The sequence below is a fragment of the Sciurus carolinensis genome, chromosome 3, assembly GCF_902686445.1.
Source record: "Sciurus carolinensis chromosome 3, mSciCar1.2, whole genome shotgun sequence".
In the NCBI taxonomy this organism is placed as follows: Eukaryota; Metazoa; Chordata; class Mammalia; order Rodentia; family Sciuridae; genus Sciurus; species Sciurus carolinensis.
The window spans coordinates 37,598,980-37,626,176 of record NC_062215.1 but is presented as its reverse complement, the minus strand read 5'-3'; the positions used below and the strand labels follow the sequence as shown (position 1 = coordinate 37,626,176).

The 27,197-nt window shown below is 48.7% G+C and overlaps 2 protein-coding genes and 1 non-coding gene across 4 annotated transcripts; 2 read left to right on the top strand and 1 right to left on the bottom strand.

Annotated features, from left to right (window-relative positions):
* On the top strand, window positions 1-2,235 carry C3H17orf50 (chromosome 3 C17orf50 homolog). The gene is made up of 4 exons (XM_047543800.1): window positions 1-50; window positions 1,090-1,497; window positions 1,595-1,755; window positions 2,120-2,235. Exons 1-4 carry the CDS (start codon window positions 1-3, stop codon window positions 2,152-2,154), a joined length of 654 nt encoding a protein of 217 aa, XP_047399756.1. The 3' UTR covers window positions 2,155-2,235.
* Window positions 2,236-3,136: 901 nt separating this feature from the next.
* On the bottom strand, window positions 3,137-26,660 carry Mmp28 (matrix metallopeptidase 28). Of its 2 annotated transcripts, XM_047547617.1 has the most exons (8): window positions 26,208-26,657; window positions 14,186-14,265; window positions 13,841-14,028; window positions 9,104-9,328; window positions 6,876-7,121; window positions 5,440-5,589; window positions 4,962-5,129; window positions 3,137-4,102 (listed from the first exon to the last, which is right to left on the bottom strand). In XM_047547617.1, the coding sequence occupies exons 1-8, from the start codon at window positions 26,316-26,318 to the stop codon at window positions 3,708-3,710; spliced, it is 1,563 nt and encodes a 520-aa protein (XP_047403573.1). In that variant the 5' UTR covers window positions 26,319-26,657; the 3' UTR covers window positions 3,137-3,707. The 2 variants fall into 2 exon arrangements, with proteins under 2 accessions (XP_047403573.1, XP_047403574.1); XM_047547618.1 differs by lacking the exon at window positions 5,440-5,589 and having other exon boundaries at window positions 26,208-26,660.
* Window positions 23,649-23,722, top strand: Trnaa-ggc (transfer RNA alanine (anticodon GGC)). Its single transcript has one exon. It is a non-coding gene; the product is annotated as a tRNA-Ala (tRNA).
* Window positions 26,661-27,197: the final 537 nt, after the last annotated feature.

The window sequence follows — 27,197 nt, the reverse complement described above, 5'->3', positions numbered from 1 at the left end:
ATGTATGAAGAGAACAGTGACTGTATGCAGTTGGTGCCCAAGACACAGGGGTTAGAATACAAATGCTCATTCCCTTTTGTGTCCAACCTCTTAAACTGGATGGAAAGGGATCTATGCTTTCTTTTTATAATTATTATTATTTGCAATAGTGGTGATCATATCTGGGGCTTCACACATGCAGGGAATTAGTTGCTGTAACCCCCAGTCCTTTTTATTTTTAATTTTGAGACAGAACTTTGATAATTTACCAAGGCTGGCCTCCAGTTTGCACTCTTTCTCCCTCAGGCTACTGTGCCTGGCTAAGAATTTTTCTTGATCTTTCTAGGGCAAACCCCTGGAATTGTCTCCCTGGCTGCTTTCCTTTTCTTTTCATTATAAATCTAGCTCTCCAGACACATGTACTGGGTAAATGAATGTTCGTTGACTGACAGGTGGATACCAGCTTCCACATAGGCTTCAAGTTGTGGAGTTCATGCCTTGAACAAAGGTGCCAGCAAGATGGGGCGGTAGTATTTTAAATCTACTGGCAGTTGGGTCAAGCCTGAAAGAATAAGCATCTTTTCCTAATGTGTCCACCCCCAGGGCAGCTCTTTCCTAGTTGATGGGTTTATGGAGAGGGTCTTTTTTTTCTGTTCTGTCTGCCCCTAAGGGATACCTTTACTAATTCCAAAGAGCTTGATGTTGGAGTTCCCTAAGACAAGATCGACTTTGAGGAGGGGCATCTCATATAGAAAACAAAATACAGACAACCACCTATTAAAAACACAACTCATGCAATTAATGTTTCCTGATAGCCTACCCGGAGATCAGGCACCCCCTAGAGCCAATCAGAAGGAAAGTGGTGGTCTGAGGATGCAGTTCCATGGTAGAGCGAGGCGCTGGGTGCAATCTTCAGAACGGAGGTTAGAAAAGAAAAGAAAAGAAAAAAGGAGAAGGCGGTGAGACACTACTTCACCTTACTACACAGATGAGGAAACAGCTTGACAGAAATTAGGTCACTAGTCCCGAATCCCTAGCTTGGCAGAGCCTGGGAGCAGCTCTGCTCGCCCGGGAATCCTGCATACTCTGAAACCCTCTCACGGAATCCAGCTGGGCATCTCATACACACCGTTCTTCAGAGACCTGCAGCAGTCAAGTGTACCCAGGTCCTCCTCCAGGACCTGCACTGAGCTGCTCCTCGCTCGTAGGTGTGAAGACCCCCTTGTGGAAGAAGGAGCTGGAGGAAGAGACTTGGGCCAGCGAGGCGGCGCAGGAGAAAGCGGAGGAGGGGTCGGAGGAAGACGACCAGAATCTGACAGCAGATAGCGCGGCAGAGGACGCGGAGGAGACGCGCCAGGCAGAGACCGAGAGCCGTGAGCGGCTCTCGGTGTCCTACTACCCGCTGCGCCAGGAGTCCAGCACCCAGCAGGTGGCGCTGCTGCGGCGCGCGGACAGCGGCTTCTGGGGCTGGTTCAGCCCGTTCGCGCTGCTTGGCAGCCTGGCTGCTCCTGCCGACAGGTGAGGGTGCTCCTCCGCCCCGCCCCAGGACCCGGGCGCTGACCCCAGGTAGGAAGGAAGGCCCAGAGCACTGAGAGCTCGGGTCCCCCGCCCGCAGGAAGCGGAGCCTCCCGGAGGAGCCGTGCGTGCTGGAGACACGGCGACAGTCGCGCCGCTGGGGCTGTGCGCGCTGCGAGATCCTTTTTTGCAAGAAATGCAGGAGCCTGCACAGCCACCCGGCTTACGTGGCGCACTGTGTCCTGGAACACCCGGATCAGGGTAAGGCGGAGACCGCTGGGGGCTCTGAGCAACCCCGCTCGCTGCCTTTGTATCCTCCATCCTTGCCTGATCTCAAACTCCCGGCAACTTCTCTCTCCCCTGAAGCAAGCCCCCTCCAGCATGTTCCACAGAACTGCCCCTTCTCCTAGCCTCTGTCCAGAGCGCCCCACTCCGGCGAAAAATCCCACTGTACGTGAGGGGTTTCCACCTGTCATCTAGCGGGGCTCTAGGTTACGCTGGGTTTGCATGGGGGAACCCAGCATAACGTGGAGCCCCACTACTATCATAGCGCCCTCGAAGGCACCCAGCCTTCACCACCACCTGATTCCGGTTCCCAACACAGTTTCACATGCATTTCTTTCAGGTCCTCCTAACCTGGTGAGCAGAAGCATCTCCTAGAGAAAGTAACCTCTGGGTTCCCTCATCCCTCTGAGAAGTTGCCCCTATCCCTCAAATCATTCAATAAAACCTCTAATCAAAGTGTCAGTGCCTTGAAGTGGGGGCAAGGTGGCTTCAGGTAGGAGTAAGGAAGATGGGACCCTCTTTCCCCTCCCTGGGTTCAAGTCAAAGAGAGAGGGGCTGGCAGGGAACCCCTTCTCTTGCCCCCCTAGGACAGGGTAGTACAAAGCCCTTGTATCCAAGGGCAGTCAAAGGCCAGTCTCCCCACTGCACAGAGAAGAAAGACAGGCACAGGGCCAGCAATGCCCCTGGGGAAGGAAGGAAGGAACCCTGCCAGACCGTTCTCCCCTCCCCTGGAAGCCACTTGCTGAGGTCAGTGTGCGTGCGCAGATGAGGCACTGGCAGGTGTGGAGGGGAGGGAGGAGAACTAGATGCTAAAATAAAAGCTGAGCCTGGCTGAATCAGAAGACCGAGGCTGGGAAGCTGGTTTCTTCTCCAGGAATCCCAGCTATTCTTGGCTAGACAGCAGGAGCTCTGGGAACGCTGTGTGTGTGGCCTGAAGAATGGGGCCATTGTGAGCACAAAGCCTCCCCCAACCTGCACAACCCTTTTGGAGGCTGCATCCTGAGCGCCTACAGCAGTGCAGAAACCCCACCCCCACCAAAAGCCCTCTGACCTCACCCTGCAGGACACGTTCTCCAGCTGGTTTTGTGTGTGTGGGGGGAGGGAATGAGTACATTTTGCTTTTTGAGGAGAAGAAGAAGCCCCCATCCACATGTAGCTGGCTATCCCAGTCTTGGATGGAAGAGCATTTTACTACAAGTTAGTTATATACAGTAGAGGGACTGCTAAAGTCCAGCATCCTTGCCCACCTGCTCTCACTGGAAAGGATGGAAGAATCGTCCAAGGAAGGCTACTTCCCACCTCAGGCCAATCAGCTAGGAGTGACTCTCTCTCTCTCTTTTTTTTTTTTTTTTTATAAGGAGTGACTCTTTATTCTTGTCCCAGACAAAATACCAGAGCCCTGGAGATCTACAGCAGTGTCCCTCTTGTTCTGCATCCTGAACCCCTGAAGGGCCCCTGAGATTAGAGACCCTGTGCCTTCACCCCATCCAAGCTTACTGGGGTAAGACACATGACCAAGAACTGAGCCAGAAGACCCTGAGAAGAATGGGACAGTCTTGCAAAATAGTCTCCAACCTCTGGAGTTTTGCATCCCTCCTGGTTAGATCCCAGTGCTCTCTCCTCGCTGACAGAACCATTAGCAGAAGAATCAAAATCTCTGAGGCTTGGGAATGAAAGAGGTCCTTGGGGAAAAGAGTCATGGGGTCTGGGACCCTTTTTTTCTTCCCCTGGATTGATCCCACCTCCACCTCCACGTACTGGGAACAGCAGTGTTCTCCCAGGAACAGAAGCACACAAACTTCCTGGTGGAGACTCTGCTGCCCAGTCTTCTGCAGGGAGGCTGGGGCTTCCAGTTCAAGTTCTGCCCCTGGGGCAGGGATGTGAATGGACCCTCAAGGCACTACGGTTCATTAGCTGGTGGGTTGCCTTCAGAACAGGGTGCCTCCTGAGTTGGCATGCCAGCAGCCCATCCAGGGCAACTCGGTGGCCCAGCGGCCTGAGGTGGTCACTCGCAGTTTGGTTTGGTCCAGGCGCCAGTAGCCGTCATCTCTGAAGAAAATGATGGAGCCATCCTTCCTTGGCAAGGCACCGCTGACCTCTTCAGGGACACCCTTCCAGTCCTGCAAACTGCGGGGGTAGTAGGGCTCCACTTGCAGTCCTCCTTGGGCCAGCACATAGTAGCGGGCACCCTTGAAGAGGACAATGCGGTGCAGAGGAGGGAAGAAGAGGGCCGCATCAGGATGGCGGGGCAGACCCCCAGCCCGGCACAGCTGTGAGAAACCCCACATTGACTTGGTGCCCCGGAACCTCCAGCATCGACTCCCTGTCAGGCATTGAGAAAGACAGGGTGAGCTGGAGCCCACTGGTCCTCACCCCAGCTGTGTCTCCCTTCCTCCACTCAAGTTGGAGCCCAAGGTTGTTGGTTAATGGGGATGGTCAAAATGGATTAAACTACAAGTTAGTTATAGACAGTAGGGGGGAGCGGCTATAGTCTAGACTTCCAGCAGGTGTCAGCAGAGAGCAAACGCCTCAATGACCCTATCAATTCCATGTTGCAGGGAAAACTGATTGGGGCTTGGAGTGGGGGTACGGTCCCCTCCCCAGGTGAGGAATGGAACACCGGGAAGGCTTGGAGCTTTCTTCACGTCTACTAATTATATGAGGGCTAGGGTTTGTTTTGTTCAAGGCTACGTCCCCAACACCTAGTGATGTGGTGCATAGAAGGCACTCCACATTGGTTTTATGAATGAAGGAATGAATGAATACTAAAGAATTAAAGCATATCTAGCAACAAAATGCACACTCTTCAGTCATTATTTTTATCCTCCTTCCCCCCCAAAACAAGGTATTGTTTTCCCTATTGAAATTCAAGCTCCCAAAATTAAGTGACAACCCCAACTTCACACAGGATTCTTTCCCTGGAATTACAGAGCTCAAAACCAGTCCTCTGTTTCCCTCTAGACTCTTCTCTGAAATCCTCCCAGGATAATTTCAATCCATGCTGCTCTCCACTCTATCACTGAGAGGAATCTCCTAAGTAGTGTCTTCCTGGGGTCACAGGTTCAATGTGGAGTAGACTCTTCCAGGGACTCACTGCATGAGACTCCTCCCCTCTCTTGACCTTGGGCAGGACAACTCCCCTATCTAAGCCTCAATTTTCTCAGCTGCCTCAACGCTGGTACCTTTGAAGAAGTAGAAGTCTCCATCGTCCAATGACACTGCAGCAGCCTCAATGTTGGGGGGCAGCCCAGGCCACCTGTCCTGTAGTGGGCGGGGCTCTGAGACATTGCCATCAGGCGCCACCTCCCAGAAGTAGCTTCCTTTAAAGATGTACAGTTGTTGTTCCCCATCTGCTTGGAGACAAGAGAGACTTGAGGAACAACCATTGACCATCTTTCAGGGAAGGTACTATCCAAGAACCCAGCTTCCCAAACCAACGAGCAGCAGGTGTGGTGTGCACAAGAGGGAAGTTCGGAGGAGATGTGGACAGGAGGAAGCGGTGCTTTGCTTTGTGTGAGCTTGCTGCTGTGCAGAATGCTTGTAGTTTGGGATTTATGACTTCTGTAATCCCTCCCTGCACCTTGTACTCCAGTTCTGGGACCTCTGGAGATATGGAGGAAAAGGAAAGAAGGGAGCCAGGCATGGGTGGGACCATCTTACCTGCAGTGATAGCATCGAAGGAAGAGTGGCAGTATTTAGGACCCTGGGTTTCAGGGTGCCTACCCTGGGAGTTATGGGGATTCCAGGCCTCAAAGTCGGTGAACAACTTTCCTGGGAGTTGGATGGCCATTGAGCCCCCTAGGGGCTTCCCTTTGGGGGTAAAGAGAGAAGAGGGAGAGAACAGACTGGATATGTTGAGTACTCAACCTTCCCTTTGGTTCCTTTCATGATTATCTCATGTGAGGGGCAGAGAGGCTAGTGGGAGTGGAGGTAAGAGCTGCCCTGGTTGTTGGTGTTAGCCATAATAACACTAAACCCAGGAGTCTTGTCTCCTACCCAACAATCTGAGCTACAATTGGAGCAGGGAACAAAGCAAGAATTTGGAACTAAGAAGGACAGGGAATCTTCTCCAAATCTTGGGCAACATGGGTGGCATGATGGCATGGCTCAGGGCCCCAGGCTATGATAACTACAACAATAATAATTACCTTACTACCTTTCATTTATAAGAGGAGTGAGGCAGAAATTTGGCATGAGCTCCTGAATCCTGGTCTGCAATTTCCTAGCTTTGCCACACCTTGGGCAAGTTATCCTCTCTGAGTCGCATTCTCCCTATCTGTGGCTCAAAAGATACTTCCATGGGCTTGTTTGAGTTCAAGTACTTGGCCTGTGGTAAACACTAATGAAATTGCAGGCATCATTGTTACATCATGTAGATTATCCAGGCTGCAAAGTATGCTCAGACCCACTAGCACAACTCTAGGCAGGGTAAGCAGGGCTTCTATTATTCTCCCTCTTTACAGAAGGTAAAAGTGAGGGCTCTTAGAGGGGAAGTGTTTTTCCTAAGAACAATTGATAATCAGGAATGGCCTCCTAGCTCTGCCCCTGGCTCTCTGAGGCAGGTCCCAAAGCAGTAAGTAACACTGCCTGATTGATCTGACCTGGCCTGCTCTGGGGGAAGGACCTTGTCTGAGTCCACTACCAGACCGAGGCTCATGCTGGGGGAACAAGGGCATCAGCAACACGCTGAGGGCAGCATTGAGCCAGCGGGGTTGTGGGGAGGGATGAGGGTTTTGGGTTCTGGGATGGGACAGAGGTAAACTGACTTAGTTCTGGGTGAGGGGCGGGGATATGATGCCAGAGGAGCTGCCAAAGCTTGGGTTTGGGCAGGAATTCAGAAATTGGAATGCAAGGGAGGAGGCGGGGGAGAACCGCACCCAGGAATTGATTGGGACTTATGGGGAGGTGGGAGCAGAAGTCAGGATTTTCAGGTTTGAGGGGAGCCTGGGGCTTCAGGATTGGGAAGGACAGGGACCATTGGGTGACAGGAAACCAGATTCCTGCGCTTAGAATGGAGGACCTGTTTGAGGAATCAGTGTCCAAGGACTGGCGGCTTGCCTCCCCAGACAAGGGTAGAACCAGAACCAGAGGCTCACCATACAGGCTCTGCACCGCCAGCACGTCGTCCCAGCTGAGCAGCGCGTCGCGACCCAGCCTCTTGTAGTAGGGGGCCATGAGCGCGCGCGGTGCCGGCGAGTGGGTGAGGCCGAGCGTGTGGCCAATCTCATGCGCCAACACCACGAATAGATTGCGCCCGCGGCGGCGGCTCAGAGACCAGCGCTCATCCAGGTCGAAGTGCGCTTCGCCGCGTCTGGGCAGGAAGGCGTGCGCTAGGGCGCCCCCTGCAGGCAGCACAGAGGGTCAGAGGAAGCAGCGGCCCAAAACTCCTACCCGACGTACCCACGCCAATCGCAAATTCCCTCTTAATGAAGTCTGGTAGCAGCCCAAGTGTGGAGAGGTATGCAGATGACTAAGTTATGCGGTGTGAACTTCTAAGAGGCTCCATGGTGTAGATTCAGCTTGGAGATAAACTGCATAGGTTCCAATTCTAGTTTTACCATTTACTACCTGTGTGACCTTGGACAGGCAACTTAACTTCTCCTTGCCTTAGCTTTCTGATCTGAAAATGGGAATGGTGAAAATGAGCTTCTTCCTCAAAGTATTGTGAAGAATATGTGCAAATGCATATTCTTACTTAGAACAATGCCTTGCACATACATGCTACATAAGAATTATTTCAAAAAGATCTAGGAGTAAGGAATGGTGGTCACCCTGAGAAGGGAGCATGCTAGGTCCTTCCATTCTGTTTCTTTTTTTTTCTTTTTTTTTTTTTTTTGCGGTGTTGGGGATCGAACCCAGGGCCTTGTGCTTGCAAGGCAAGCGCTCTACCGATTGAGCTATCTCCCCAGCCCCCATTCTGTTTCTTGATTGGGATACTGGGTATATGAAAGTTCATCAATCTGTAAACTTATGATATGTGGGTACACTTTTATGTGTATGTATATTTTCTGAGTATATGTATTCTTGCTTTCTCGCCCTCCCAGAGCTCTTTGGGTAGCCTCTATCTTTCTACTTGTCATAGGAGTGAGCAGAGGGAGTTGGCTGGATCAGGGATTTTAGTGGAGCCCACATGCAGCCTAGATCCAAGGTCCCACCTCTCACAATTCACTTTCTGCAGGAGCAGTTGACTGACACAGGGGTCAGCACATTGCTCTGTGATAATGTTGGTCTAGAAGCTTGTTGAGGGTCTTCTGGTTTTGCCTTCTTGAAGCTCAGATCAGCTGGGATTGACAGGATTGGGAGGCCGACATTAAGAGGGCCTTGTGGGGGTGGAGAGTCAGCCAGGGTTAGGAGGAATTGGAATATGCCTAGAGTGGTTTCTAGAATGATACATGCCGCGCGGCTTTCATTGAGAGATGGAGGGACAGGTCTCAGAGAGGAGAAAACCTTTTTTGTCAAAAAAGACAAAGCACCTATCCCAAGTCAGAGAGCTGCTTGGGGAGTCCAATGTTCTGATGCCTAGACAGAGCCATCTTAGCCACTGGAACTCTGGGTATGGGAGTAAACATGTTATGCAGATATCATGAGTGACATGCATTACATGTAAGCATGTGTGTGTGTTACTTGTGGATTCTCGAAAAGCCTAGATTTCTTGCAGTCCTAATCAGACTCCCAGGAGCAGGACCTGGCAGTGGGCCTTGCTACAGGTGGGTTTGATGGAGAGTAGGAAAGTGCAACGGAGGTGGAGGCCCAAGTTCACAGGCCACACAGGGCTTAAGTCCCCACCCCAAAGGGGTCTGATCACACTTCCTTTCCTCACTGGGAAAGAGGAGACACCCTGTGGCCAGAAGCCTTTGTGGTGGGCACAGAGGGAACCATTTGTGGCTAGGATGTGAAGCACTTCTGTAGCTATCAGCGGGTAGAAGGCCTCTTACCCTACAGCAGTGAGCTGGCGGGCAGAGGGTAGGAGTGGGGTAGTGGTGACTTCTGGTTGTTTTTTAAGGGTCTGATCTAGAGAACAAGAGAGGCCCAGGCCTGATGGATGATGGGACCTCAGAAGATTCTCCTGGAATAAATAATACTCTTTAGAATTTGCAAAGTACTTTCCGAGCAGAACCTCATCTGACTTCCCTACAGACATGTGATGTGTAATAGGGCAGGGACTACTGTTTGCATTTTATAGATGTGGAATCTGAGGGCTCTCCCGAATGGGGTGTAGCTTGGCCATGGCCATGGGGAGAAGGGATGTTCCCTTGTCGCCCACAGACTGCCTCTCTTAGTTGGGTTCCCCTCCTGTCATATGGGTGAGGTTTGGTGTCAGCACCTGGGCCATCGAAAGCATTGTTCAGCCCATCGTTGTGGTCCCCTTGGAAGAAGGTGAGGCGGATGTCAGCAGGGCCAGTGGCTGGGGCCTCCCAGAACTCCAGCGCCGAGACGTTGCTCCACAGCTGGAAGGCAGCATGCACGGCTCCCCGAACTACTGGTTCCGGCAGGCGCTCAGGCCAGTTCACCAGGCGGTAAGAGAGGTGCTGCTTGTACCATTTGTTGCCTGTCAGCCAGAAAGGTCGCGTCAGCCACACCTGCTGCTGAGTCTGAGCCTGGGTCTGTCCCCATGCACCCAGTATAATGGGGGCAGGGCAGGGCCTGCCCAGGGAGCCCCTGATCTGGTGTCCCCATCACACCACTCGTACCCCCATCAGACCGCTCGTGACTGCCCCCATTTGACTGGAAGATACTGCCCCTGCTGAGGGGAATGTTTGGACTGAGAAGACTTGCCCTGGAGTGTCCCCCATCTAGTGGGGAGGTCCCAATATGATAGAAAAGGAGTAGCCTCTACCCAGGAAAAGCCCCTACCTGAAGAAGTCTGTCTGAACCCCTGGTCCGTGGTCTTATTCTTTCCCACAGCCAGGACTGAGTCTGAAAAAGCTCTGTGTCTCTTGTTGGCAACAAATCTCTGCCCCTGCCTCCAGTGTCAGGGCAGAGAAGCCGGAAGGTCACAGCTGTGATTGCCCCATCCACTCTGTCCACCCCTCACGCCCTCCAGCCATCTCCCATAGGCTCCACCCTGCTCTTTCAGGGTCTGGGGCCTGGGGCTGACCAGCAACCATTAAGACCCATTTATTTGAGTCCTTCCCTGCCCTCTTGCCCTCCTCCTCACTTCCTCAGGGACTCTGGAGAGGTCTGAGGTGACAACAAATGAGAACAAAGGGTGTGTTCTGTCACTGACCCAGGCAAAGTTTCCCATCTCTGCTTAGTTAAGAGCTTCTCTCCCTTTGCCCCAAAACTCAGTTCCTCCATGAAGGCTAAGGCTCTGGCCTCTGCCCTAGCCCTAAATCAGCTGAGCTGGGCCTCTCTGCAGTTCACTGGGCACCCAGGAACACGGTGACCAGAAGGACCAGCCCTGAGTTTCTCAACCCTGCAAACTCAGGTGCTAAGACTGTGACCCCCCACACGGAAGACTTGCAGCTTGAAGACAGGGCTCCTGGGCCCAGAGTGGGGTAACTGAGACCAGGGGAAAGGGTCTGCCCAAAGTCACAGAATGAGTGAGTAGCTGAGCTGACCCCTAATCCAGCGCTCCTTCCATTATACCACATGGAGAAGCAGGACCATTTGCTAAGACTCCAGCCTTTGTAAATCTGCCTGAACATCAGTCCTTCAGGTCAAAGCAGCAGCCCTGCATGAGCTGAAATTCTCCAGATGGAAGGAGAGAGGCTGGGCTCCCTGGCCCTCCCTATCCATGGAAGTGGGGGAGGGGCATGTCCCTTCTCCCACCCCAGAGCTGAGCTCCATTCAAGGCAATGCTGCCTCCCTGGACTTGTTTGGCCTGGCATCCATCCAATCTCTGCCTCCCAGCCAGTGAGCAACCCTCAGAGAAGGAAGAGGGAATGATTCTAAGGAAGGGAGGGAGGCAGGGAAGGCAGTACGCTGGGGTCCAGAGGCAGCAGTAAGAGTTCATTATGTACCAGGAACACTTTGCTAGACTGTAAGTCTTCCCTAGACACAGACCAGCCAGAGCTGGGCTCCTTCACACCTTGCTGCGGGCGACTGACTCCCAGATTCCTCCCAAGAACCTTTAATCCTTTAGCAATATGTGAGGTGGCTGCTTCTGCTTTTTTTCTGTTTTGTTTGTTTGTTTTGCTTTGTTTTGATATGCGGTGAGGATTGAACCCAGGGGCACTTTACCACCAAGTCACATCCCCAGCCTCTTTTTATTTTTTACTTTGAGACAAGGTCTTGCTAAATTGCTAAATCTGGTCTCAAACTTGCCATCCTCCTGCCTTAGACTCCTGAGTTGCTGGGATTACAGGCATGCGTGCACCTGGCTTCTCCTGCCTGTTTACAGTTAGAGAGAGGCCCTCTCTCCATGGGGAGAAAGAACGGTAACCAGTGAAGATGACAGATCTCAGGATAAAACTCCTCTGCGAAAGTATGTTTGCGGGGTGGTGGGGTGGGGAGGATGAATAGGACCAGGGATTGAGAGAAAATGACTACTTCTTTAGGAGTGGGTACATGCTAGGGATGGGTGGCTGGTGAGCCCTCAGGAAGAAAGAAATGGCTCAAGGTACTGTCCTCTTTCAGGTCAGTTCCCTTGAAGAAGTCTGGTCACTTCGGGCCCCATCCTAAGTTCTTGATGGACAGAACTGGTTTACACAATGACCCCCAGGCTTCAGTAGTACCGGGCATTGTACCTACTACCCCAGGTCCTTGCTTCAAAGTCCCAAAGGGAAGAGGAAAGGTGGGGGTGGGGGAGCTAGACACTGTCTGGGAAGGACCTTGGAGTCCTAGAACATGCCATGGGATCCTAGTACCTCCACCTGTGAACTTATATAAATTGTGGAATTTCACACATGCCTGAGTTTCCCTTTCTACAAAATGAGTTCTATAAGAATTACCCCAAGTAAGATACGAGGCTTAAAAAGGAAAGCAACATGGAGTTGTCTGGAAGTTGGGGGGTGCTCAGTAAATACTTGTGCCTTTCTCCTTCCTTTTCCACCCCAGATGTGCCCCAGATACCTCCTGTCCCCACCAGCTTTGTAAAGGAACAGGGGGATTAAAAGTCAAACCTGTAGGCACAAAGAGGAGCAAGTACCTGGGACCAGGTTGCCAGATTTAGCAAATAAAAATACAGGATGCCCAGTTAAGTTTGAATTTTAAAATACAAGCAAAATTTAAATAAAATCATTTGTATTCACCTGAAATTCAGATTTAGCTGGACATTCTATTTTTAACTGGCAACCAAGTGCTACTATCTTCTGTCCAAAATGGATGCTCCAAATTGACTAGGGACAAAGGCACCCCATTAGATCCTTTCTTGGGATAGGAGAAGGTGAGATACAGCCAAAGGGAAGCATCCCCAGAGCTCAGGCCTCCAGTGAAGCTGCTGAGACTGTTTCTGGGGCTACCCCGCTTTCCACTGCGCTCTTACAACAAGACTTTCACACTTGGTAGTCAGAGACTGGCTCTCCTCTGGAGCCTAGAAGACCTTCATCTCAAAGGAGGGAGAAGGAGGGAACAAGAATCTAACCCGGGACCTCGGGCTGGCGTTCCATCTGTCCTACTGGTGCCTCCTGAGCTCGCACCTCTCCTTTCCCACTTCATGCTTCTCCTCTGCTGCCCAGAAACAGTGGGATGAAGAACATGTTGACCCAAGGACACCTTGACCCTGAGGTCCAGACCCCATGGCTGACTCCTTGATTTACCAAGAATGTGGCCATTCTGTGCAGGGTACCCCAAGTGGCCTGCTGTGTGAATGCAGCAGATTGAACGTGAAAACGCCTGGAAAAGGCCACCCTCCAACTGCCCACGATTTCCTTATGGATTAACTGAACAATGAAAACACACTCCGTGCCTTTAATCCCATTCATATGAATATTATCAGTAAAAGTAGTTCACATGACCAGAAGTGGCAATGGCCCAAAGTGCTCACAATAAAATTAACTATACATGGAGACCTGGCAGAAAAAAAACCTCATCTTGTTCACAATCATGAAAAAGCAAAAAACTGACCAGAGAAAATTTGACTTCGTAAAAGCCATCATGGTAGTAAAAGGGTACATAGCTTGTTATTTGTGAAAAACTGATAGAAGAAGTATCAAATCCTCATAAATCTTAGATCTGTATTATTTGACTTTGGAATATTTGATTTGACAAAAAAAAAAAAAAAAAGGAAAAGGGGCAAAAGAATCAAGAGGAAGGGGAAGAGGAAGAGGAGGAGGAGAATGAGAAAAGACAGGGCTGGGATTGTGGCTCAGTGGTAGAGGGCTTGCCTGGCAGGCAGGGGGCACTGGGTTCAACCCTCAGCGGCACATAAATAAATAAAATAAAGACATTGTGTCCATCTACAACTAAAAAATAATTTTAAAAAAGACAAAGCTACAAAAAAAAAAAAAAAGAAGAAAGTATATTATATAAAATGTGCTGTGAGAAATTCTCAGAATGGGCAGACCCTCAGAGACAAAGTAGATTAGTGGTTCCCAGAAGAGCTGGGAAGGAGACAATGGGGAGTAACCACTAATGGGCATGGAGTTCCTATTTGGGGTAATTAAAATGTTAAGAAATTAGGAATTAGGCTGTGATAGTGGTTGCACAATTCTTCAAATTACTAAAAAATCACCAAATTGAACACATTAAATGGGTAAATTGCATACTACATGAATTCCATCTCAATAAAGCTGTTAAAACGTGTTTTGAACAAAACAAAACAAAACAAAGATGGATCACATCTTTGTTGAACAATTGTTATGAAAGAATTGATTCTGATGAATTTAATATAAGCGAAAAATGTTGGCAGTAGTTTAACTGCCCTTCATAGAAAATCGATCAAGGAATTCAGCGGACTTGGGGTTTGATCTGGAAAGTACTTGTATAATGAAATTCATCAATGTAGGTATAATTCTGATTTAAATGCCTATATTCATAATTACGGTCCTTGTGTCAAAATGTCCTAATTGCCCACTCCTCCCCTGCCCTAGGGAAGAGAGGTTACCAACAAAGCCCAGTCCCAGGCTGAGTGTTTTCACCTCTGGGCTTCAGAACGTTGGGTAGTTTCAACAGTGCTCACCTTGCTTTGCAAAGCGTTTTTTATGCCTCATTTTGGCCCGGCGTCCAGCAAACAGCGCACTCATCCTCTCTGTCCAGGTTGTGTGACTGTCAGTATCTGAGACCCCACAGCGGGGACGTGTCATCTGCTGCAGGGTGGCATGGTCGAGCACGCCACTGACGGGCAGCTGGGACACCCACTGGAACTCTCTGTCAGGAGGAATTTCGATAAAGGACCAAAAGGAGAGTATGGTGGTAGGAGAGAGGACTGACTTCCTGGGTGTGGATGACCGGCCTTCCAGGAGGAGGGGGAGGACAGGCGCTCTGCACCCTGCATGCCCAAGTGCTTCCCATCCCTGCACCCTACCTGATGGCATTGCTGAATTGGGTAGAAGTGGGGGCTCTGGAGACACGTTCGCTGAGGTAGCCGTACTTCTCCAGGAATGCCTGGGGGAGAGAGGAACACCAGCTTTTCCTACCAGCCCCCATTCTATCCCCTCCCTTTGTATCCAAAGGTCCACAGCACGTACATCCTAGCTCGATGCTGCCTCTTGTCCCAAGAGCTTCTGTAAATTACAGCAGAAAGAATTCTGGGCTTAAAGTCAAAAGACCCAGACTCAATTTCAGGCTACTTTTGGCTTCCTCGTCGTCTTATAGCATTGTTAGAAATCTAGTGGGCGTGCTGGACCCTTATGGGCTCTGGAGGGAGGCTGGTCTGGGCTTGAATTCCAGCAAGTGAGTTACTTCTAGCCTCAGGTTTCCCAACTGTATAACCAACTTAATAACAGTATTTTCTCTCTAGGGCGAGGACTAATTACAATAGTGCTTATAAAGCACTTGCCATAGTGCCTATAAACAGAATAGCTATTATATGTGGTATGTAAATATACACCATTAATATGCATCAAATTTGATCTGAATCAGCACAACTTGTCTAGAAAATGCTCAGATATTGATCAGGAGCTGATCATTTACTGTCTGTGCTGTGCCTGGATTGGGAATTCTCTCTCTCATTCTGATTTCTTCCTAAACAATTATCCTTCCCTGCCAAATGTAGACATATTTAAGGCCCTGTGATCATCAACATGCTTAGCCTCAACCTTATGACTGATATAAAATCTTGACTTCCTCGAGGTGCATATTTGAATTAGAAACCTGCCATGTCTTCTTTCATTCATGAGTTTGTTAATTCATGCTGTGTACTAGGGACCCTGCTGGGTATAATGGCAAATAAGACATTTTTCAAGGAGCTTATACACTAATGGATAGAGACAGACAATAAAAACACTTGTACCAAGTAAATAAAGGAGATAAACTGGTGCTATAAAGAAAAAAAAAAAAAAAACTGAGTGATATAACTGAGAGTAACTTAGAAACTTCACAATCAGGTCAAGGAAGAGGCCTCTGAAGAGTGAATATTTGATCCGGGGTGTTTGTAAGAATGAGACCCAGCCAGCCTCCCAAAGAGGTGGGGAAGGGTGGTGCAGGCAGAGGGAACAGCAAATGCAAAAGCCTTGAGCTAGGATGACATCAATCTGCCTAAGGAACAGCAGGAAACGTGGTAAGTGTGAAGAAGCAGGACAGCGATGAAGTCAGAGAGGCGGGCTGTCGGCCAGGGTAAGGAGTGCGGTTTTATTTTAGTCTTGCTGACGGATTAGTTGTAGGCAATGAATAAAGAGAGGAATCTGGAAGACTTGCGGATTTTTAGCTTGGAAGATGGTGCCATTTGCTGCCTGAGGATACCAGCGGGAGGCACAGATGTGGGAGGGTGGGAACCATGAATGCGATGGTGTCAGAGTGGCACTGGCGAGTGACCCTAGAGCTCAGAGAAGCCTCCGAGTGCTTCGGCGTGTAGAGGATGTAAAGGCAGGACCTGGATGGGAGCTCTGGGGAACTTAAGACATCAGAGAACATTCCACAGTCAGGGGGACTTTTCCTCCTCCTGTCCTCATAGACCTGGAAGCTGCTCTCCCAGAGACCAAGTTCTTGGAGGCCAGGGGACAGAGTGTTCGGCTCATTATCCTCACCTATCACTGTCCTACCTTTGGGAGCTGAAACACCAGCCCATCTCACTGATAAAGCCCCATAGATGTCACCTTGTGTAAAAATGCAGCACCTCAGCCGCTTAATTCTTATGCAGACACACATGATCTCTTGTTATGTTACCTGTAAAGAGAAAATTTTCTGTCTTCCTTGTTCTCTTACCCTCACCTTATTTCTTAACTCAGAATAATTCCGATCATAGCTGTTGGCTCAAGGAAAGGATGCAGCTGGGAATGAGACTAGACTCTAAGAACTAGGATTGGCAAGCCCCTAGGTATTTGCTACTATCCAGCCTCCTTCTTATGGATTTCAGTTACATCTGTCTTCAGTCACCCCTGCTGAAGGTCACTTTCATAAAATAAAATAAAGCCACTTGCCTTAAGGAATCCCTTTTTCCAGGCAATAGAATACCTCGAAAGTCAGTTTCATCATTTTTCTGTGTTATTAGCACTATTGTTTTCTTCTTCTTTCCCTTTATAAATGTACACTATTTTTAGTTTCACAATGGTTCCAGTGGCTTGATTGAGAGAATGATTTATTGCTCAAAATAATGTGGCATCATAGAATAGCCCCAGGGCTTGAGATTGAGATTCTCTTCCTAATCCTGACTCTGCTAGGTGGCTGGGAACAAATTGCTTAACTTTGCTGAGCCTGTTTCTTTATCCACAATGTGAGAATAAGGTGAACCTCACAAGATTCTCAGAAGAACAGAATAAAACAATGCATGCTTAGCATAGCGCCTGCTACAAAGTAAATGCTCAACAAATAGTTAATCCAGAGGGAAAATAAGCAAGAGACTTTGGAATGCCACCCATCTGTGACATGGAAACTGCTTTGAACAAGGCAGTTATACCTCTGGTCTCAGTCCAGGGACTTCTACCTCCCACTTGCCTCACTTGGCCAGGTACCTGTCCTCTTCCTTGCCCTTTCCCTATCCCCTGGTAAGGATGGACAGAGGGCTTTCTAAAGGAAGCCAGGGAATTAATGTCTCCTTAGAAGCAGTGTTGCTGGGCAAGTGACTTGGGAGAGACTGGGTCACAGGTCAGCCTGGCTGGCACGCCCTTATTCCTCTCCCCACAAACCCACCCAGTCCTTATCAGGGAGTTGGCTCCCATTCTGGAACTGTGAAACCTTGGACAGGGGGAGGGAGGGAAATGGTCTGGCGGCTCCCATTTCCTGGCGGGCTGCTGTGCAGGGTACTCTGGCAGGCAAGGTGGGGTGGAGGCCTTTTCCAGGGGCCCCATCAGAGGGAAGTTCTGGGCTCTGGGACCCTGCCATTGCAAGGCAGAGCTGAACTCCCAATAAACACAATCAGCACGTGCCCAGGGCGCCAGCCAAGCAGAGGCGTCCAAAGAATGGGAAAAAAATTTGATATTTTCTATTTCCATAAAAGCACTAAAGTTTTAAAATAGAGATTATCAAGATTATGGACTCTCCAACTTAGTTTATACTTGATGGGCATATATTAAAATTTCCCTAAATGACATTACACCGGAAGGGGCTCCTTACCTCTGTCACCACTGACAGCTCTAAAGTTCTGTTGGAGGTGGGGAGGCAGATCCACATGCCTCTGCTTCTGGAGCTGTCTGTCCCTAAACCTCTTCGGTTACATTTATTGTGCCTAAATTTTCCCCTGCGAAGGTGAGAGAAACACCCAACTCTGCATGAGAGAAAGAGTAGGGGTGTGGGGCTGGGGCAGAGGGTGGCAGTGTGGTCAGGGTCCCAGGAAAAGACAAAGGACTGGCAGGCAGAGCTCCTGTTTGTAGGAATCATTTCTTCTCCTGGCTTTTGTTTTCTGGGGACTTGTCCAGTGTGTGTTTTAGGGACTTGGAGGCCGATCAAAGGTCATCCCGGCCCTCTTCTCTGAGGTGGTGCCCAGGCTGCTCCTCCCTACCTCGAAGGACGTGATTGTCTCCTGGGGAGCCCAAGGATTGAGCTGAATGGAGAGGAAGCTGGAGGGCTTGTCCCTGGGGTGACTCGCCCTGCTCTGCCCTCAAAGCCTGTGCCAACGCCTCGCCCACTTGGTTAAGGATGGGGCCACTTTCCTGGGGAGTTGCCTCTGAAAGTCCCTGGGAGTGGCTGCGGTGTCAGGATAAAATGAAAACGGTTCCCTTGAAACCAGCCAGGCGGGTGGGACGGTGACTCTGAGAGGTCTAGTTTTGCATCTGTCCTGACTTGTCCTGGGAGGGTGCATAGAGCCCCGTCCATTCAGTGCCTGAGGCAAGGGGAAATTCTGGTTGGTTCTGAACAGGGAAAGACCAGCAATGAGGTGTAGCCAAATGAATCCTAGGCCTGAGTCAAGAACCCTGAGTCACTGGGCCGGCAGGGCCAGAGCCCCAGACCCAGAGGCTTGAGCTTTATCCACTGCCAACTGGCGGTCCTTGGGCGAATCCTGCACCTCAGGTTTATCTTCTATAAAACAGTGGGGTGGGGTGTACTAGAGCCCTTGTATATATATTCCTGCTCTGTTATTGTAGCCTTGCTTTTGAAACTGCCTAGCTGTGTGAATTATGAGTTACTTAACGTCTCTGTGCCCCAAAGTAGAAAAAGAGGGAAAGAATGCTGCTTTACTTTTCTTTACAAGTGCATCATGAAAATTCAAGAAGATGCCTGGGGAAAGCTTCATGACAGTTGTCCTATTAAAAATGTTACTTATACCTCCGTGGCCACAAAACTTTATTGCTGGAAGGGACTCGTTCTCCTAGAGACTTCCTCTGCATTAAAGAATTTCAGCAACAGAAATGAAACCAAGATTGTGTGTGTGTGTGTGTGTGTGTGTGTGTGTGTGTGTGTGTGTGTGAGAGAGAGAGAGAGAGAGAGAGAGAGAGAGAGAGAGAAAGGTAGAGAGAGAGAGAGAGAGAGACTGGGGATTGAACGCAGGGGCGCTCTACCACTGAGCTACATCTCAACCCTTTTTATTTTATTATGAGATGGGGTCTTGCTAAGTTGCCCAGTTGGTCTCCAATTTCAATCCTCCTGCCTCAGTCTCTTAAGTAGGATTACAGGTATGCACCACTGAGCTGGCTGCAACCAAGAATCTAAAAATCGCAAAATGGCAAACTCATGCAGAAACCATGTTGCTTCACCTACATTGTTGGTGCATTTCCCAATGATTTTTGTTTCTCCATAGTGACTCTGCAGGTCTTGCATAGGCTTTGGTACATGTGTAGTATTATTAGCCAAGTCAAGATGCAAGGGATGATAGCCGCTTTCTGCCCTGACATGTTCTGTACATAAAAGCATTTTCTGGTAATCAGGAGCACAATAAACTCTTGACAACTACAGAGTTTTTAAAGGGATTATGCCTTTTTTGAGTCTCACAATCACCTTGTAAGAACATAACTAGGATAGGTGTTGTTATTCCCATTTAAAAAATGAGAAAATGAAGTCTCAGGAATACTGGGTCTTGATAGAGTATCCTAGAGAGTGATAGAACCAATACTTGAATTCAGATCCTCCGACATCCAGCTCAGGATATTTTGTTTTGTTTCGAGTGACTCCCAAAGCTTGACACCAACTGGAGAGGGCCCAAGCCGCTCTCCCTGCAGGGGGCGACTCTAAACCAAGAGGAAGGTAAAGCTGGGGTGTTTCTGTTTGCCTGTCTCCTGCCTCCAGGGAGGTCCAGGGGCAGAACAGAGGGAAGAATCTGGTCAGACAGTGGACTCAAACAGAGGTTGGGGCCCCATCTCCCACCAGCACCCCAAGCAGGTTCTGCAAGCCTCAGGTACTCAACAGGACTGAAGAGTGGTCCTCCACAAAGGCTAGCCTCTGCTTCAGGTGGCTGCTTGCCTACCCATGACTCCCTTTCTTCTGTCCTTCTTCTCCTTGTCCCTAGTCTCAGGTTCACGAACTCTGTCTGGCTGTAACCTAAATACCTCTCATAGTATTCTCTTCCTTTTTTGCCTTTCTGTCCTTAAGGCAGTTGGAAAATACTAGCTGACTAGCCTCTATCTACATCCCATTCATAGTCTTTATACTATGAAGCAGCTATACTATGTGGACTCAAGGATCTCACTAGGCTTATATGTCTGAGTTTAGGGCACCAAGAATGCCCTCAGCAATGTCGAGTTTAGGGAGAAGTTGTGCAACCGACTCTCCCTGCCACATTCCTGCTTCCATGACCCACTCTCATTAGACTTCTTTACTTTTAAACTGACTTAAATGCTTTTCTACACCAACTTGTGGTCCTCTGGGACCCTTTGGAACCTCTTCTAACTTCTATTCACCCTGTACCCATGAGTCACTATGCTGAGCTCTGGGGAATGGCTTCCGCACCCAGGCTTCTGGGTTTCTGATTCATAAAAGTCAAATGAATGGCTCTGGGGTGTGAGAAACAGACACTGCATCTCGGGGTGAATATCTCCCCAGAGAAACAAATGATCCAGTTCATTGTTGTACTGGAACACTAGGAGCAGCTGAGTGGGATGCAGGTCTTGGAACTACTGCCTGGTTGTTCTAAAGATGGTCCAAGTAAAGCAAATGGTAGACAGATCCTCTGGGACAGTCTGTCACTAAACCATAGGACAGGGCCTGGCTGGGAATGAGAGGGGGCTGGAGCGATGACATCATTCATTAACTTTCAATCTTGCAACTCAGCAGTGGAGGCTCTTCCTACTTTCCAGTACTGTGAGCAGTCACTTGCTTTCCTAAGTGGGCGACAATGAACTTGTTCATAACACAGCTTTGTAAGTGGTAAGCCTCCTCCCAGGCAAAGCCCTGTGTGGAAAATCCTCAGCTTTATTACTTGGTGTGCACACAGGGGACACATAAAGTCACACACCCACACAAGATGCAGGGACATACCCAGTGACATGGGAACACAGACACATTCAGACAGATGATACACACACACACACACACACACACACACACACAGAGGCACAGACAAATAAATATACCAAAGCCAAACAACACAAAGCTAGAGAGAATCTTAGAAGTCATTTAAGAAGTTCGCAGGGTATGGTGGTGCACACCTGAAATCCCAGCAATTTGGAAGGCTGAGGGAGGGGACTCCAAGTTCAAGGCCAGAGTGAGCATCTTAGTGAGACTCTGACTTAAAATAAAAAATAAAAAGGATTGGGGATATAGTTCAGTGGCAAAATGCCCTAGGGCTTAATCCCTAGTAACAAAAAAAAAAAAAAAAAAAAAAAAAATTTTTTTTTTGTCTTCTTATTTTACTGAGGAGGAGCTGCAGCCAGTCCAGAGAAGTGAAGCAACTAATGTGTGATCACACAGCTTATTTTTTATTATTTCTTTCTTTGAGTTCAAGCTGTTCTTTTTTTTTTTTTTTTTAGTTTTTTTAAAGTAAAAGTTCACATCATTTATCTCAAGCTTTCTGCTTTTCACTAGAGGCATTTCAATCTCTAGAGTCTCTCTAATCACTGATTTTATCCCAAAATGTTGATATGGACTGGGTTTTCATTGCTACTTTACTTCAAATATTTTCTGATTTCCCTGTGGTGTCACTGATCTGTGGGCAATTGAGAAGTGTGCTGTTTAATTTCAAAATATTTGGGACTTTGCTAAGTATCTTATTGTTACTGATTTCTAATTTAGTTCTGCTTTGGTCAGCAAACATAACCTGCAAGATTTCAACTTTTGAAATGTATTCAGACTTGTTTTATGGTCCAGCATATGGTCTATCTTGGTAAATATTTCACATGCACTTGAAAAAAATATGTATTCTTATTCTGGCTTTTTTTTTTTTGTATCAGGGATTGAACCCAGGGGTGCTTAACCACTCAACTGTATCCTGCAGCCCTTTTTAATATTTCATTTAGCCTAGTGCAGTGATTCTCACCTGAAATCCCAACAGCTCCGGAGGCTGTGACAGGAGGATCGCAAGTTCAAAGCCAGCCTCAGCAAAAATGAGGCACTAAGCAACTCAGTGAGACCCTGTCTCTAAATAAAATACAAAATAGGGCTGTGGATGTGACTCAGTGGTCAAGCGCCCCTGAGTTCAATCTCTAGTAGCCCCCAAAAATAAAAAAAATTTTAAAAATTTTATTTATAGACAGGGTCTTGCTGAGTTGCTTAGGGACTTGTTAAGGTGCTGACACTGGCTTTGAACTTGGTATCCTCCTGCCTCAGCTTCCTAAGCTGCTGGAATTATAGGTGTGCACCTCCTTACCCAGCTTATTCTGGCATTCTTTTCAATTTCTGTGTTCGAGGATGACCCTGGTGTTTTTCACAAAAGGCCGTGGTATATGTAATAGGTTTACCTGCTGGGGACAGTCTTTTTTTTTTTTTTTTTTTTTTTTTTGCGGTACTGGGGATTTGAACCCAGGGCCTTGTGCTTGCAAGGCAAGCACTCTACCAACTGAGCTATATCCCCAGCCCCTTCTGGCATTCTTAAGTGTAATTTTTCTATCAATATCAGTTAGATCAAGGTGTCTGATCATGTTGCTCAAGTCTTCTAAATCCTTACCAGTTTTTAAAATCTCCTTATTCTACTCATGATTGAGAGGGTGTTAAAATTTCCAATTATCTGGTCACAAAAAAAGATCATGTTCTAGATGATTTATATGGAATGTCCAGGATGTGCAAATATGCAGAGGAAAAAAATTAGTCTGCTGCAGATCTTGTCAAGATCTGGTTTTAAGTTGTGTGTGTGTGTGTGTGTGTAATTTCCTGAACCTGTTTAAGTATATCCTTAGCCTAATTTAGTCCACTTGGAGTTAATATTGTACCAATATTATAATACTTCCCACTTCCCACTTGACACATTCCATTTCCTACTTCACACCTGACACTTTCGATTCACAAATGTATTGATCCACAACTGTAGAGTTCCATCCCCCACCCCGTTCCTTGTGCTACTATCATAACTTTGGCCTGTGTTATAACATTCAACTTACGATGCTATTTGTTTGCTTTGGACGGTTGTCTTTTAAGGAAATTATGACATGGGTAAAAGTACTTTATGTCTACCCATTTCTAGGCTTTGTTCAAGTGGGGCTTACCCTAGGACGTGGTCCTCACCCCTAACAGCATCACTGAAGTTTCAGGTGGACACCTAGGGTGTTAAAGATTTTTCCATGTTGGCTGGGCCAACCTCCAAGATTTTCCAAAAGTGCTCAACTTCTAGAAACTTTTTTCTCTTCTCAGTCACATAGCACTGGTTCTCTGGTAAGTGCCTCACATAGTCTCCAACTACGTATGCCACCACAGTCCTCAGGCAAGGACTTGCAGTGAGCCCCCCACCTGGGCATGTGGGAATCCCTTCAGTGTTCTTCCCTCCTCCGTGGGACACTTCTCCACAGAGTCCAGCTGTGTCCAACAACCCTGAGCTCTGACCTATGTCACTTCAGTTCAACAGAACTCTGTGCTCTGTTTGGGGTTGAGCTGCCCCCCTCCCCTGTTGCAGTCAAGGAATTGTCCCAGGAGTTAAGAGCTGGGGTGACCTGAGAGTTTCCCTTGTGTGATGACTGTATTTCCCTAAATGACCACAATGATCTCTCTCAGGCTAGTGCTCTTCTCACCACGTACCTTTCAACACGGCTCCCACCAGGTGTGAGGTCTCTGTGGAACCTGGGTGGGGCTTGAGACTGCTCTAGCCATTAAAGTGCACCTTGCTTTGCATGGTGGCACAAGCCTGTAATCTCAGTTTGGCTACTCTAGAGGCTGAGGCAGGAGTATCGCAAGTTCCAGGTCAGCTTGAGCAACTTAGTGAGACCCCGTCTCAAAATAAAATTTAAAAAGATCTGGGGATGTAGTTTAGAGATACAAAGCCTCTGGAATTCAACCCTACTACCGCTAAAGGAAAAAAAGAACGTGATTCTGGGGGCTGGGGATGTAGCTCACTTGGTAGAGTGTTTGCCTGGCAAGCACAAGGCCCTGGGTTCAATTCCCAGCACCGCAAGGAAAAAAAAAAAAAAGTGATGCTATGCAATTTCCAATAGGCTACAAGAAGGATGCGATCTAAAGCTACCTCTCCCCACCACCCGAACATTCATTCTCAGGACCCAGTCACCATACTGTTAGGAAGCCCAAACTAGCCTACAGGGACAGAGCATGTGGATGGGCTCACAAGGAGAACAGAGATCTTGAAGCCTTCAGTTGACAGCCAGTATCAGCTGCCAGATATGTGAGTAAACAGCCCTCAGATGATACCAGCACCAGATACTGCAGGGCAAAGACAAGCTGGCCTGACTTGCCCTATTCAAATTTTGACCCTCAGTGTCTGTGAACTTAATAAAGGATTATTTTACTTCACTAAGTTTTACTTCACTAAGTTTTGGGGTTAATTTGTAATGTAGCCATGGTAACTGTAACACCATCTCTTAAGAATTGTAGCCCTGTGCTGCCCATTTTCCAAGCTGAAAATAGTTGCCTTACATATTTTGTCCAGTGTTATTGTTGAGGGAAAGCTAGTCTTCAAGCCAGGACTTTAATCTGAAGCTCTGTTCTCTAAAATAATGAGAAGGATAATTATAATATCAACAATGTCAGTGAGAGCAACTTCTTTTTAGAGACTGCTTTCTGTGTACTGGGTACGGTGCCGAGCATTTTACATGCATGATCTCAATGAAACCACACAATGATCCTGTGAAATAGGCATTATGACCCCCTGGTTTGCATGCAGGTCTGGAAGCCAATGCAATCACACACACACACACACACACACACACACACACACACACATTGCATATACATAGATATAGATATAAACATAGATCTATAGATATGTATATACATAGGCATTCAGAGACACATGCACCCGTTACACATTTCCAGAGCTTTTTATGCTTTAAAAATATTTCTTGTGCTCAGAGTTAAAAATTCCTTTCCCCCAGTTTATGCTAAATAGATTGAAAAGGATTCAATCTGCTAGACAAAAAATTTCCCAAACATACCCCAAGATGAAATCCTCCATCTGTGGTCATCACCGTCTTGGGCAGCAGAGATATTGTCTGTTCCCCTGCCAAGGATTGCCCAGGACACAATTTGGGGATGGGTGGGGTGGGACTCTTAACAAGACTTGGACTAGTAGGCAGAAACATTCTCCCGGGGCCTCAAGGACTCTACACTTGATGTTGTAAGAGTTCAAATTCGGGGAAACAAAATGATTTCTTGAATATGTAAAAGTAGAAGCATGGAACAAGAAACCAGCACTTGGAAGGGGAGGGGCTGAAGGAGTCCAAGGGAGGATCTTCCAGAACAGTGACCAGAGCAGGCTGTTGGAGGGAGGGGTCACAGGGGGCCCTCCTCATCCTTCAGGTTTCCCAAATTCAGTTTGCCCCTCCCAAAGAAGGGGAGTGTGGTGGATACTGAGAATCTCTCAACTGGCAGTTTTAGGGCAGAAATGAAGTGTTTAGGGGAACAAGAGTCTCAGGACAGAGGGCTGGGTTCAGTAGTTTAAAACTTATTTTCACCTCTTCTTTTTTTTTTTTTTTTTTTTTTTTTTTTTGCGGTGCTGGGAATTGAACCCAGGGCCTTGTGCTTGCACACTACCAACTGAGCTATGTCCCCAGCTTTGCCTCTTTTTAAAACAGGGGAAGCTTGTGTCCTATTCTTGAGAAGAGATAAGAACACAGAGATGCTTCCTTGGAGAAGCAAGAAATGACACTGTTGTGTAATTACAGTTACTTTTTATCAAGAAAACAGACACCTAAATCTATCCCCAGCCCTACCTCACAAAACGTTCCCCTTGTGCAATCGACAGGAAGCAATTGAGTCCACTGTAGGAAAGTGAAATGGGAAAACTGAGATTCACTTTGGCCTCCATGTCCCCTTTCTCACGTTCAGTCTTGAAGCATTTTTTAAAGCTCCCTATAAGCGCTTCTCCAGAGTATCCTATTCTTAGCCATTTTACAGATGAAGAAACTGGTTCTGTGCAGTTTAAATGGATTTTACAGATGAAGAAACTGGTTCTGTGCTGTTTAAATGGCTTGCCCTAGCTGGGCAGGGCAGTCCAGGCGGGGAAGCCCGCTCTGCTTGCGAGTTCCAGCCAGCCAGCAATACCCTCTCCATCTCTCTCCCGTCTGGGCTTCCCCCTCGCCCACCACCCGTGTGGGACACCCGATGAATGAATGTCAAGTCTGCTCAGACTAGGCAGTGAGGGTGGGAATTCCCTCTCAGCTCTTGTCTGTCTGTCCCGTCTTTGTCGCTGTCCTCACTCGCGTCCCCAACCAATCAGTGCGGATCCGCGCTCGCCTGTGTGGTCCCAGCCCTGGCACGGGAAAGAATTGTGTCCCGGCTCTTTGTGTGCAAGTGTGAGGGGGGCGGAGGACAGCGAGAAGGTAATGCAGATTGTCTGCTCACAAGGACCGCCAGGTGGCCTGTCTACAAAGTTCTGGCACGTCTCGAACCAAAGTTCTCCTCCTCGCCCCGCACACACCGCTTACCTCTGCCTCCTTGCGTAGCTCCCGGCCTACGCGCTCAGCGGGCTCTGCGTCCAGTACGCCCCACAGCAGCAGCTGCAGGGCGCGCAGTAGGAGGCCCACCCGCGCCACCATATCACCGGCGCTCCAGTTCCCCCGGCGCTGCGAGCTGCGGCGCGCGGGGCACCCGCCGGCGGTCAGCTGTGCGCTGATCCTGGGGATGCGCCACTGTGCGCCGTCCCCGCACGGACAGGGACGATCCCTGTCCCCAATCCAAGCAGGGGTTCGCACTGTTCCAGCTGTGCGCGCTGGGCAGTTCCTTCGCCGCGGTCGTCGGGGGCCGGCCGGAGGTCGTCCAACCCCAGTAGTGCCTGCCCTCGGGTCCGCCAGCCCGAGGACCGCGGGAGGGAGGAAGGGAGGGAAGAGGGGCGGGAACCGGGCACTCCCGCCCCACCCACCCTTTGCCGCCGCTGGAACGCGCCGCGGTCCTGGAGCCTCTTCCGCTGGCTGCACCGCCTCGCCCTGCGCTTGCCGCCGCCCAGCTCACCCGTTCTCTCCCTGCCAACTTCAGTTGATCCGGATCTCTGTAGGGAGGTCCGAGGAAGAAAGGTCTGGCAATTGTGACTACTTAAGACTTTGACGGAGAGGGGTCCTGGCCTACCTGAAGGTAGTTGATAGTTTCCATCAGAGTGAGTCCCTGGAGTGTAGAAGGGACCCTGGGTTTGGTCAGGACTGGGTTTGAGTTTCAGATCTGCTTCTTTGGTAGCCATGTGAATCCTGCACCAACCACCTTCTGGATGTGTGGTCTCGGGCCAGTCACTCACCCGCTTTTCTTATTAGTAAATGAGGATAATAAGATACCTTGTGATTGTTAGGAGGATTTCGTGAGCTAATAAAGCCTGTAAATAACTTGAGTGTGGTGCCTGGCATCGTGCAACACACACTTAATAAATGCAGTCGTGTGATCTTTAGCAAAGGATTTAACTACTTCAAGTGCCAGTTTCATTGTCAATA

Excerpts from the sequence above, each read along its gene's own strand:
- C3H17orf50 (XM_047543800.1), top strand. The coding sequence starts at position 1 with ATGTATGAAGAGAACAGTGACTGTATGCAGTTGGTGCCCAAGACACAG. Across the intron at positions 51-1,089 it reads TTGGTGCCCAAGACACAGGG|CTGGGCATCTCATACACACC; the intron begins GTTAGAATACAA and ends CACGGAATCCAG. Across the intron at positions 1,498-1,594 it reads CTGGCTGCTCCTGCCGACAG|GAAGCGGAGCCTCCCGGAGG; the intron begins GTGAGGGTGCTC and ends CCCCGCCCGCAG.
- Mmp28 (XM_047547617.1), bottom strand. The coding sequence starts at position 26,318 with ATGGTGGCGCGGGTGGGCCTCCTACTGCGCGCCCTGCAGCTGCTGCTG. Across the intron at positions 9,329-13,840 it reads AAAACGCTTTGCAAAGCAAG|GCAACAAATGGTACAAGCAG; the intron begins GTGAGCACTGTT and ends TCTGGCTGACAG. Across the intron at positions 4,103-4,961 it reads AGACTTCTACTTCTTCAAAG|GGAGTCGATGCTGGAGGTTC; the intron begins GTACCAGCGTTG and ends AATGCCTGACAG.